Here is a 12,360-nt window from a genome sequence, read left to right on the forward strand (position 1 = left end):
AACTGAACTGAGACACCGATGGAGGTCCTTGTTAAACTCCGCCTCGTGTGTGTGTGTGTGTGTGTGTGTCTTCCCCTCAAAGAAAGAAAGGCATGTTAATCTCAGTTTTCAAAATAAAAGCTGGAAGAAGAACAAGAAGAAGGGGAAAATTGCTGCAGGCCAGTTCAACGGAACAACACCATGTTTGGAAAGAAGAACGTGAACACATTTCAAGAGTTTTTAATTAAACTGATTTATATTAGGCCTACCTTTCATTTAAAGTGCCCACAAAAGAAATTAAGTTGGAAGCTCTATTTGTTTATCAGCTCACAAGTAGGTCTACACCTTAATTGGCACGATAAAAAGGTCCTTTAATGACCTTTAATTAAAGGTACAAATTCTGGGCGGTGCTCCACATTTGCCATGGGCGGTTTTAGTGACTTGGAGGTCTCAGGCAAGGACCAATGTGTGGCCCTGATTTGGGGACTGATTTTGGAATGGCGTAATATTAATATTAGCTTCCCCAGTCTGTGAATTCACATTGCAATCCACCATTGCAGAACAAAGTTGGAGTAGACGGTGGTGATGAGTGACAGAGCAGCGTCAGTCATGTACAATAAGCGACATGCATTGATGGCCGAAAAACTGCACATTGTGCTGTTACTTGATTCTAGATACAAGCAAAGTTGTTCTGCATTTTGCTTAACATGATTAGATTAATGTTTGACTCAAGTTACCATGCACAACGCCAGTTGACATTGATCCCTCCTCACACAGTTTCATACCTGTAACGCCTCTGTTTCTACCTTCAAAGGCGGTTCAGAGCCGGAATCACTTGGTCCCTCCGTTATACCTCTGGGACGTTCAGAATGAAGGTGAAATGTCACAGAGGGGTAAATATCCTGGCTTGAAAAGGCAGTCTGAAAAGGACTACTGCCTACCTCTGCCTGTGTGCGATGTCTACCTTGCTTAGATCGCACATGTGTGGTGTTCACAAAGACAGCATTGCTGCTGCTGTACTGCTACTGTCAGCCCTATCTTTCCACATTCATTTTGGCCATTAATAAGAATAAAAGCCTTGTGCATACAAATGAAGGGTCTCTGTCAGGAGAAACGCTAGAGGGTTTATCATTTATGAACATTTATTTATTCTTAAGAAATGTCAAATATACAATTCAGCCTCCATTCCTCCCGTAGTTGTTTTCATGCAGTCCCTAGAAGCTGCCATAGTAATTACAGAAAAAAAAAAAAGAAAAAGAAAAAAAAAAAATTCTGGATTAAGCTCAGTATAATCAACTAAAACATTAAAATCTGTAAAGTAAAAATTATCAATACTGCAGCCAGCAGCAGACTGTAGCCATACAAAAATATTTAATTTTTTGTTGTAAAATTTAAAATTAATGCTGTTGTTTCTACTGCAAGTATTTTGAAGTTTTCATAATGTGCATTTTCTCTACATATTACGTGCCTCTATAGATCTTCACACATTGTCTGTTTTTATCAAAATGTTACCATACTGACACTATGTTCACTACAATATATAAAGAATAAAAAGAATGATAGTAAAGAATATGTATGTGCAACACAGATAATAAAAAACACTGTACATGCAATTTACAATTTAAACAATTGCTAATAGTTGTTTAAACTATTTGCAGCTGCTTGGCAAAAAATACGTTATAATATCACATTGTGAGATTTGTAGCTGTAGTTTATAGATAAATAAAGACAAGACAACGAAAAAATCTCCATCAATTCCTTCATGTGAGTTTAATGTGTCTGAGATCAATAAATAGTTGTTCAAGAAAAGATATTACATTAAATCAAGAAAAAAGTTTCAATCGATAAAAACATGCAGGTTAATAAATCAAAATGTCACATAGTTGTCTGAAAACCGAGGTATAAAATGTTACTGGACTCCTATTTCATTAATGTTAGTGTGCTTTACTGTGTTTTTATTATACTGTTATTGCTTCATTGATTTCATGTCAAGTTAACGTATTTCATTTTACTGGATAAACTGGATAACGTCTCGTAAAAACAATATCAGAATGACATTATCAAGATTGCAGCCCTTGTTTCAGGAATGTAGATCAATCATCAATCAAATGCAACAACTGGATTAACTCAATTACAATCTGTATGTAAATCATCATTATGGAATCACAATCAATTTAAAATCAAGGCTTAATAGGAATCATTTTGAGGTATTAAAGCAGATACTGTAAACTGATAATGTAAGTGTATGGCACAGTCAGTAAAATATTAGTGATGAACGGATGTTTTTCTGATGATGTGACCGGCCGTCAGCAGGTTCCCAAAAGTTTTTTATACTCCTGCTTGACGCAGCTGTAGATGGGATGGTAGAAGCACCTGTCTGACGCCATGAGGTCAGTGACCATCTCAGTGTGGTCGACTCTGGGCAGCAGGTAGAGCGACACCTTGATGGACAGCGAGGTGAGGAGATCAGAGAACTTTGTGGATGATTCAGCAGGAACTATGATGTCATTGGTCCCATGGAGCAACGCGAAGGGAGGCACTCTGGCAGCAATAAAAGCAAGACAAAAATGTACGTGAAAACAAATGTTGTATTCTAAATTAATAACAGATACAAAAGATTTCATTTTATTTTTTATTTCTTTTATCTCACCTGTTCAGTTTGTCCTGACTCAGCTTGTTCAGTAAGTGTGTTGGTGAGTAGTACGGGAAGTTCTCCACTCCATTCATGGCTTTATGCATGGTGGAGACATATTCGATGGCTCGCCTCTGCTCGTGCTCATAATGATCCATGATGTTGTACACACCACTGAGACCTGAAAGTAGAGAGATGAGGAAAATATTTAGGAAAATATGAAAGAGGAAGATGATCAAAGTCCTATTGTGAAAACTGCACTGCCATCAGATCATAGCAAAAACAATAAAAGCCACAAAAAAAAGAGCAATCCCCACAGTCTAGTGCAAAAACTTGGGAAAACATTTAATCTACGTATCCAAATTTTTTCCCAAGTACCCACAAGTGTTGCCGATATTGAAAAAAAAAAAAAATAGGGGCTCTACATGCTATATTTATTGAACTATTTAAGTTTTTAACAACCTCTAATCCCAATTTAATGGTTTTTACAAGATCTGGTTAGTGAAAGTGATTTATTTTTGACAGATGCATTAGTCACACATACTGTAATTTTTCCATTGAAATGTTGACAAACTGACAGAAATGTCTTTTCTGAACAGTTTCTGGATTTGATTAAAGATGTCATTTCAGATTTTTTTATGAAAACATGCTTTTCAAACCACCCGGTCAGTTCTGGGTTCAGAGGGTTAAAGTTGAGTTAACTTTAGCATTAAAATGGTTGCGACTGTGAGAGATGGACTGCACAATAATCCTTACCAATAATTCCTCTTATTGCCAGTGTAATGTCCCTCTGCTTGCTGGCCTCCATGAAAAGCTCCTCTCTTGCATCAATGAGAAACAGTGTGGTCAGTGCACACAAATGTGCACCCGCTGAATGGCCAATTAATACTATGTTGTCCTATAAAAGACAGAAAAGCAAAACAACATGTGTAATGACATTATCGACCATGAGCACTGGGTGAATGTGGATCAGTACTCCCCAACAAAACATCATTATCTTAATTCGTTGATAAATTAGACACAGATTAGACAGTTGCTACTCACACAGAAAATTAAATCTTTCAGAATCAGGGTTCCTACACCATCTCCAAAGTCAAATTTAAGCACTTTTCAAGCATTTATATGGTACATTATCAAGCTTTTCCAGCACCTTACAGATGTGGTAAATGGCATACAGTATGCAGTACACAATTTATATACAGGATACTCACAGTACAGGTTATTTTGGTCCTTCATCACACACTAAAATTACTCAAAACTGTTTTTTGTGACAGGGGTTTCCAAATGCATCACCTATCAAAGTCCAAGCACTTTTCTAACCTTGTCCGCAACATTAAAATTCAAGTGGTTTCAAGGATTTCAAGCACCCGTAGGAAGCCTGCAGAATTTATTCATGATACGAGTTTAAACTGTGAGCTTTAAGGTCCCATGAAATTTGCTTTGAGGTTGTAATTTTCCTCCACGCTTGAGCAACTTTTTTTCCTGCATGAAAAGACATTTTAGTAGACTGGAGTGGATTCAGTAAATTTAAGCTACCTGCAGGTTTTGTACAATTTAATGGAACCAATAAAACTGTTCCTGCTTTGAGGGGTTTATAATAAATACTTAATCTTACCATTATGATGTGAAAGTCTTTCCTAAATTTAGAAAGAACACCTGAAGATATTTCTTACTTTGTCAAAGTTGAACTTCTGTCCACTCTCTTGGGCCCAAACCAGGCAGTCAGCAATATCTTGCACCATCCCTAAAACGTTCGTCTGGCAATCAGATGAAACCAGCAGTCAGTTCAGATACCACAGAACATTCATAATTACATTTCTTATCTGCCCTTTGAGCTACTGCAGTACAATTCTTACCTATATTTCAGAGTTTTGAGAAGTCCTGTTCATATTTCAGTCATTCACACTCTACATTTGTTCTCTTTAATAAGACTAGTAAGACTACCTACAGTGTGTTGCTCTTACCTTTGGATAGGTGCAGTAATCAGGACAAATGACAGTTGCACTCAGTTCTTCAGCCATCCGCCTCGCCAGCAAACAGTAAATGGATCGATCTCCGGACCCCCATGCACCTCCGTAGATGAAAACCACCAGCGGTGCTGCCACATCTTTAGACCTGTCTGCGTTTGGAGGGTGGTACAAGTCCAGCTTGTTGCTTCTGCGGCCAAACGTGATCCCCTTTGTGTCCAAAGAGACAAAACTGTAAACTTTGACACAATTTTAAGGTGCATCATTACACATTTAACTATAGTATGATTATTTAATAAAATTTCCCCTATCATGCAAAGACACTTCTTTCCAACTTATCGTCAACACACCTTTTCATAATGCTTACGATTTTCGTCATTCTTGTACCATGACTTCCACTGAAAGTAAAGTCTCCCATATTGCAGATATTTGAGAGTTTCCAGCACAGCCCTGGTCAAACAGTATATTCGCCTGATGAAGAGGCCAAACATGAAAAAGGAGATTAATAATTGACTCTTCTTAATAAGTAAAAAACAAAGTCACAGATCAACACTATTTTACAAGTTACCTTGGCTTTAGGGCTTCTATGTACTTATTATATCCAGGTTTGTTGGGCCAGCCATAAAGCCACTGGGCAGCAAGAGAGATGGAGTATGGGACACCCACCAACAGGACGCCAACCGACACAGGAAGTGACATGTGATGTTTTAATGCTGACCTTCAAAAATGAAAAATACATATGTATTAATATATTAGCCTTTTATAAGCAGTATCACTCAAAGATGCTGTCCATGAGAGGCTCTTACATGTTGTGGGTCAGTCTGTCGCTCTCACCTATAAAGATCAAAAGATTAAAGACAAAGATTGTGAATAACAGGAATGTGTGACATTTGTTTTGTTTTTCAGACACACACCAGGTAATGTGGGAAATTATAAAACATCCCAAAAAGTGTTTACTATATTTGAAGATTTTGATACTACTGTACCACTCAGTTGTAAACATTGGCTAAAGGATTTTTTAGTAAATAATTACTAATGTTTTTAGAGATCACTTAACAGGTATTAATAAAAACAAATTTTGGGTTGACAGGTTTTGTTTGTCCTCCTCCTGCTAGATAGACTTTATTTCTTATTAACCTATTGGCATAAAAATACAAAGTTTTGCTGTTGGCTTATTACAAAGAAATACACCAGTGAACCTCATTAGTGACTTATTAACATTTTTACTCATTGCTGGACTGACAGCTAATTAGGAACACCCGTTAATGGCTTATGACTGATCTAAAGAGCATTAGTAAATGGTTATTTACATGCTTAAACCTCTGAAGTCCAGGAAATTTTGGTTCAAATTTGTCAACTTCCTATGCATTCACTTCTGTCTTTGTTCAGCATCTTTCAGTCTGTCCTTCCATCACATGCATGGCTCCTTTTTCTCAACTCACAAACTTGGCCATCAGTCAGATTTTTCATTTTATTTTAACTAACAAAGTATAAAGCTGGCCAGCAACCCAAAATACAAACAAAAGACACATGGAAATGTACCTTTCTTCTTCTTATTTTTTTTTTTTACCATTTATACACACAAAAACAGCAGAAAAAATAATAAATAATAAAACTACAAAACAGTCTATTTGCATGTAAATTAAAAATAGTAATAGTTTTCATTGTAGAAAGAAAATTCCCATTTTAAAAATGGTCTAGTAACATAAATGGTACACTGTGAAGGCTCCTATGATGCACTTTCAACTGGCTTTCTCAGCTTGTCAACATATCATATATACATAAAGTTATTACTGTAAATAAAATATGTATTTTCAATAAATAGATGGACTCCAGAGGATTAATAACGCCATTATTTAGAAATAGGTTACTTAGAAAGTGGTCCCCGGTTTTGTTCCCGTGTACCAGGGCGTACTCTAGTGGGCATTTATACAATAACACCGCTGGTTGTTAAAGCTTCGTCAGTGCTTCTTCTGTTAGTTAAAGTCACACAATCATATGAAATAATGTTTTGATAAGAGCTAACGTTATTACCATTACATGATAAATTGATATTAGCAAGCTAGCTGTGAGCTACAGTATGGCTAAGGCTGTGTCAAAGCAAAAATACGCTGTGGTCCCCTGCTTTTCATATGTTCGATAATACGCTGAAGCAAAGTTAGCTTTTTAATTTGAACACGGCACAAAAGAAAGAAGAAGTTAGCTAACACAGCACTACATTTATGTAGCTCAACGTAAACTTAATATTTGCTTCGGGAAAACAGCGGAAAGGTCAGGAAAACACCGGATGCCAGCGTAAACGTACCAAAATATATTCATATGTAGCATCTAATGCCGAAGCCTGAGAGCCGGGGTGGTATAGTTTGCTATTATATTGGTTGTATCGGATGAAGTGATGCCGTGGTTCACCTGTGACTGTCTGACTGTCCTCCAAAAGCCGCTGTCGGTGTCGGACTCGGCCTTACACATACAAAGACACATACGGCTAAGCGTCTCAAGATGAAATCCTCCCTTCACTTCCGCTTCAGCAATGAAAATAAAAGAGCTTCCGGTGTTTTCTCAGAAGTATGGTCAACGTGTGATGCCATATGCCTGTTAACATATGGGTCATAATTGACATATATGTGTCACGCTCTTTGTTTTTGTCATTTGGGTATAGACGGACGTGCTTACATAAATGAGATGTGGATGCAGGCTAGTGGAAGTGGTTCTTTACCTGCTGGAGGACGCGGATATCCATCTGGTGATACTCAACATCTTTGCGCTGATACCCCGGAAATACATAACAAAAATGAGCCCCTGTTATGTAAATTACATAATTCCAGATTTTTTCCTGAAAAAGAAAGAAAGAAAGAAAGAAAGAAAGAAAGAAAGAAAGAAACTTTGTGAGCTTTAAACTCCATCTCATATAGTCTTCTCCAGCAGATGGCCTTTGCTGAGTTTTCATGAATATAGCTCAGTTCAACTCCATTCGCTGATGAAAACCAGGAGATGTGGTTGAAAGCTATAATAAATAAATGGGGCCTACATAAATTAATAGTTAGAAAGTGGACCTAGTTTTTAATTAATAAATGTATTAGTGAAGTTTATTATAGCTGTGGGATGAGGTAAATCAGGTGTAAACAAATAGCTGCTAATATATATATATATATATATATATATATATATATATATAATATTTTTTCTTTTGCATCTTGTTAGAAAAATAGCTTGAAGAAACCTTGAAAATTGAACAATCTGACACCAACCGAAATCCTCACCTATTTTCTCTGCGCAGATCGTTGATGGGGAAAGGATGAGCAGGAGGACGTCCAAGTTCTCAATTTAACATAATTTTATTACAATACGTCAAGAAATGTGCAATATGGGTTCACTGTACATGTCCCTGACACACACAGACGGGTTTCAGTTTGTGAAGTCTGAACCCCGTCCTTTCCCTCGAACCCATTATTTATCCTAACAATTGTTTACTCAGACATGAAAGTAGATTTCTTCCAGGAAGTTCCGCCGTCTTCATCTGCTGATTCGCCAGGCTTAATCAATACAGGGACACGGCATGTCACCGGGCAACAATCTCTCTTGCCCAGTACATCACGTCCGTGTCCTGACCTGCCAACAAACTTGTTAGGACAAACATTCTGCCTTGTTATGTCTTACAGAGATATAACAGGAGCCAAAGGATTTTTCAATGTCTATATGTATTCTAAAGTCTAATAAATATGATACAATATATTCTTTGTGATTATAGAATCTTAATCAGTTTAAGCAAACGGAATATATGTAATTAAAGTAATCACAGTTTCTAAACCAACATGAACACACAAACATAATCATTGTATCAAAATCATATTGCCCGATTAATATATAAATGCATAGAGAGAGGGATAGTACAACCTTGACCTTTGATGGTGACCTGTGTCACGCACAGAGACAGACAACAGAGACAGACAAGCAAATTATTTTAACAATCTATATGCTTTTATTTAAGGCTCCACATGCCTTATTATGTAAAAATCAACAGCATTGTCACTGTTTAACTGTTAAATTTAAGTAATTAATCTCTGCAGATTCAATATATTCTGTATTATGACACTGTGATACAGTGATACTGATTAATCAAAGTTATAAAGGCAATGGGATGCTACAGTCTACTCACTATCCACTGGCATGCAGTAGTAATTTAAAATTTTCCATCCCCGGTGAACTCTGTTTTTTTCCCCCACAGACAGTTGTGGTAAATTATTTACCCTCCAACTCCTTCCTTAATCAATGACTGAAACAGCAATTATCTTGGGATTTTCCACATGGCTGTCATGCCACTGCTCAGGTCACAGTCAGTTTTGCTAATTTCCACACATTCATTCAGGTCAACATCTGACGAATGTTGATATAACATTTTCTGAAAACAGTTTCATAATGTTACTGGGTTAAATTTATATGTATTCACAACGTGAGGAATCAACCATGATCATGATATTAACTTTGAATCCAATTTTCTTTTTAATGTGACCCAGTCATTTATTTTTACAATACCTTTATTTAAACAGACTTTGCTGTGTTTCATCCAATTCTGGTTTTATATTTCCCTCCAGTAAAAACTTTTTAAAAGCCAACTGCTGATTTTAACCTTTATTGTGTTTAGCTTGCTGGGACAAAGTTATCAGATTTAATATCCTTTTGAAAACAATTATATTATGTTCAGATTTCTCAGTCTTGCGTAAAAGGTGGGACACAAATATTACATATTATAATAACATGTATTTTTTTATTTATTGATAATGAGTGCAGAGAGACAGGTGACAGTGTAATTCAACTGATCTGTACAAATAAGTACTTTATGTAATGCTTAAATAATCAAATGGTATTGGTGCAAGAGTAATCAAATTGATCACTTTATTGATTACCATCAGAATACCTGTCACCAGTAACAGAATTAGTAACATTAAACAGCTGCTGCTGAGTGAAAGCTGCACTGCTGGCATTTGTCCAGCAGAGGGAGGAAGAATTCTGTCATTTGCTCCTTGAATTGTAGTTTTAACCGAAGATATAGTGTGATTTAATATGTGAATGTAGAACAGTTGATGTTTGCTTGCTGAAGCGCACACTGACCACAGCTCAAAGATGTAGAAATTTTAGAAGTGCCATACCAATTATTCTGCAGATGTAAGCCCTTTTTAAGTACTGATCATCACAATTATACATAGAAGGATTGGTCAATGGGCATACTGGGCAAAGGCCCAGTGACTGGGAACATTTCCTGTTGGACGGTCAACCAACCACAAAAAGCCTCAGAAACAACTATAAAGAGACACAAAAGGGCTTCAAAGACACACAGAATTACGAATGACAAAAAAAGATGCAAAACAAACTTCAAACAAAACGTTTTGCATGTCTTCCAGAATACGGCCCCATTAAGCCAGTTAAACTTAGAAACGCATCTCTTTTTCTGTGTTTCAGCCCGTACTGACTAAAATGTCCGTTTTCTCCAAAAGCTAACTTTTAGAAACAGCCTCCAAAGTGTGTACATCATGAAACTCATTAAAAAGGGATGGCTTAATGTAGACATAGTCTCATTCTGGGTGTCTTATTGGAAAGGTGGGGGCCTTTTACTTTTCAGTGCCCAGGAGCCCATTGTTGCATAATCCGCCGAGCATTTGTATCTAATATTAGGCCTGTTGGGCCTTTATCCACTTTGAGTTTCAGGTGTATACAAGCTCAGTGGCTGCAGTTTTATAATATGCTTTGAAAAAATGCACTGCTGTAAGTACCTGAGATGTGTAGAAAACTTTCCTTTATACTTTATGGAATCATGGTAATCTATAAACACTGCAATTCAACAGAGATGTTGTTTTGTCTCATTTTTACTCCCCTTTGCTCTATTAATGCACTAAAAAGTATCTGTAATTCACAGAGGGTAGTGCAGTACTGGACAGAAGGTTCATTGGCCATAACTATGGAAAACTTTGGATTCAACATTGCAAATTCATGGAAAGCAGAATGTCGTACGAGCTCTGACCAGCCCGAGGGTTATTGTTATGTTTGGCCCCACACAGTGGAGCCTCCAGCCCTGAGTGGGTGTGTGGTTGCTCCTCCATCTGCCACGATGTGGGGAGGCCCAGGTGCTTTTTCAGAAGCCACAGTGGAAACGGAGCTGTTGAGTGAGTGCAAAGTCAGGCATTCATCCGGCGGTATGAGTGGAGTCAGCCTGTTTTAAACGCTGTGGTAAAAATTCACAGCATATTCCCGTGCCTGTTTAAGAATTATATTATCCTTAAGGGAATTACTGTATGCATAGTGGTATTAAGATAATAACAGTACAAGTTCTGTGTAGGCACAGAGTTGTCTTTTAGGCACATTTTCATAGTAAAAAAAACTATGTTCTTTGTGGAAAATGTTTCAAAAGTAATTTTTATAGTGAAGTGGGAATACATAGATTCAGCATCTGCATTTATGTCTGCATTAAATAACGGTGCAAAAGCTAAAAATCAGCGACAAGATGTCAAAACCAACATATTTTCTTGCTCTCTGACCCTTTTAGATCAAATCAGAATACAGTGATTCCTCTGATACTGCAGGGAAACCCAGTGACACATCACACTGCATGCCCTTCAACAGGGAAGCCCAACCTCAGGCCATCATGGCAGCAAGCAACTGTCACACTGACATGTCCTGCAACAAGATGCACAATCACTGCCAGCTGAGATCTCCCTGTAGAGGACACCAACAGTCTGTTGCTCCAAATATTATTTCTATCTTAAAACATTTCCATTTGCATTTTTGGTTTTGTTATTTTTGAGCTTTTTTGTAGCTCAATTGAATATAATTTAAAATTAAACAAATAACACAATACCTCTAATATCCTCAGGGGCACAATGGCTCAAAACCCATCAGGAAACAAGAAAACAGCCTTCCCTGAGACAAAGCCACCAGAAGCCCAAGGTTTCATGACTTTATGTTTTTAAGTACTTTAATTCAAAATATGACATGGTATTATTCAGCCTGGTGTTTAGGGAGAATTAGTGGTACAAAATTTGAAGAACATTTTTAACTAATATTTAAAGAGAGAGAGAAAGAGATAGAGAGAGAGAGAGAGAGAGAGAGAGAGAGAGAGAGAGAGAAGAAGAAGTTGAATTACAAGAATTTCAAGAAAGTAATTGTAAAATTGCAAGGTGTGAGCAGCTTAACACTGGTGTAACTGTCATTTGACAAAAGCACTGGATCAGAGGAGTTTGTGTACAAATGAAACTGGAAAGGCTGGTGATACTGGTTGTTCCTCTGAAATCAGATCGTTCGGCCCATTTCACATATAAAAGCCCGTTGGAACTGTGCTTCTGTAGTACGCTGCTACTAAATAAAGGTAATCACATATCCCATTTTACTGTAAGTAGCAGAGAATGGATGACTTGTGTACTGTAAGCACTTACTCTTCTACGCAAAGCAGCAATAAATTATTCAAACCAGTATTTCATGTTCATTTTGGTTCATAAAAGACACCTCAGGTGTGTAGAGGCCCAACGATCTCTGGTTGGTTTCATTTGGACCATTTTTTATCTTTTGGGTATGATCTCTCTTAGAGGATGCGGTCATGGTGAGTCACATCAGGCGGATGTTACACGTCAAACAGAAGCTTCCTACGTTGTGTGTACATACTGTAGTCTTTCACCCGTGGAAAGAAAAAAAAAAAGAAAACAGTGGGAGTGCCGATGGGATTGCAAAAGGGTTAGTCATATGTAAACTACACTGCAAAAATATGAAAACTGCACTGCAAAAATATGAAAAAAA

At 37.2% G+C, this 12,360-nt stretch overlaps 1 protein-coding gene across 1 annotated transcript; it reads right to left on the reverse strand.

Moving 5' to 3' along the window:
- Positions 1 to 1,621: 1,621 nt before the first annotated feature.
- si:dkey-193c22.1 (uncharacterized protein LOC567837 homolog) lies at positions 1,622 to 7,012 on the reverse strand. Its single transcript, XM_059337236.1, has 9 exons — positions 6,884 to 7,012; positions 5,385 to 5,412; positions 5,147 to 5,296; positions 4,929 to 5,049; positions 4,576 to 4,788; positions 4,285 to 4,368; positions 3,368 to 3,509; positions 2,630 to 2,792; positions 1,622 to 2,520 (listed from the first exon to the last, which is right to left on the reverse strand). Coding segments are annotated over exons 2-9 (1,110 nt in total). The 5' UTR covers positions 5,387 to 5,412; positions 6,884 to 7,012; the 3' UTR covers positions 1,622 to 2,285.
- Between the last annotated feature and the right edge of the window lie 5,348 nt (positions 7,013 to 12,360).

Source organism: Centropristis striata, chromosome 7, assembly GCF_030273125.1.
Source record: "Centropristis striata isolate RG_2023a ecotype Rhode Island chromosome 7, C.striata_1.0, whole genome shotgun sequence".
Classification (NCBI taxonomy): domain Eukaryota; kingdom Metazoa; phylum Chordata; class Actinopteri; order Perciformes; family Serranidae; genus Centropristis; species Centropristis striata.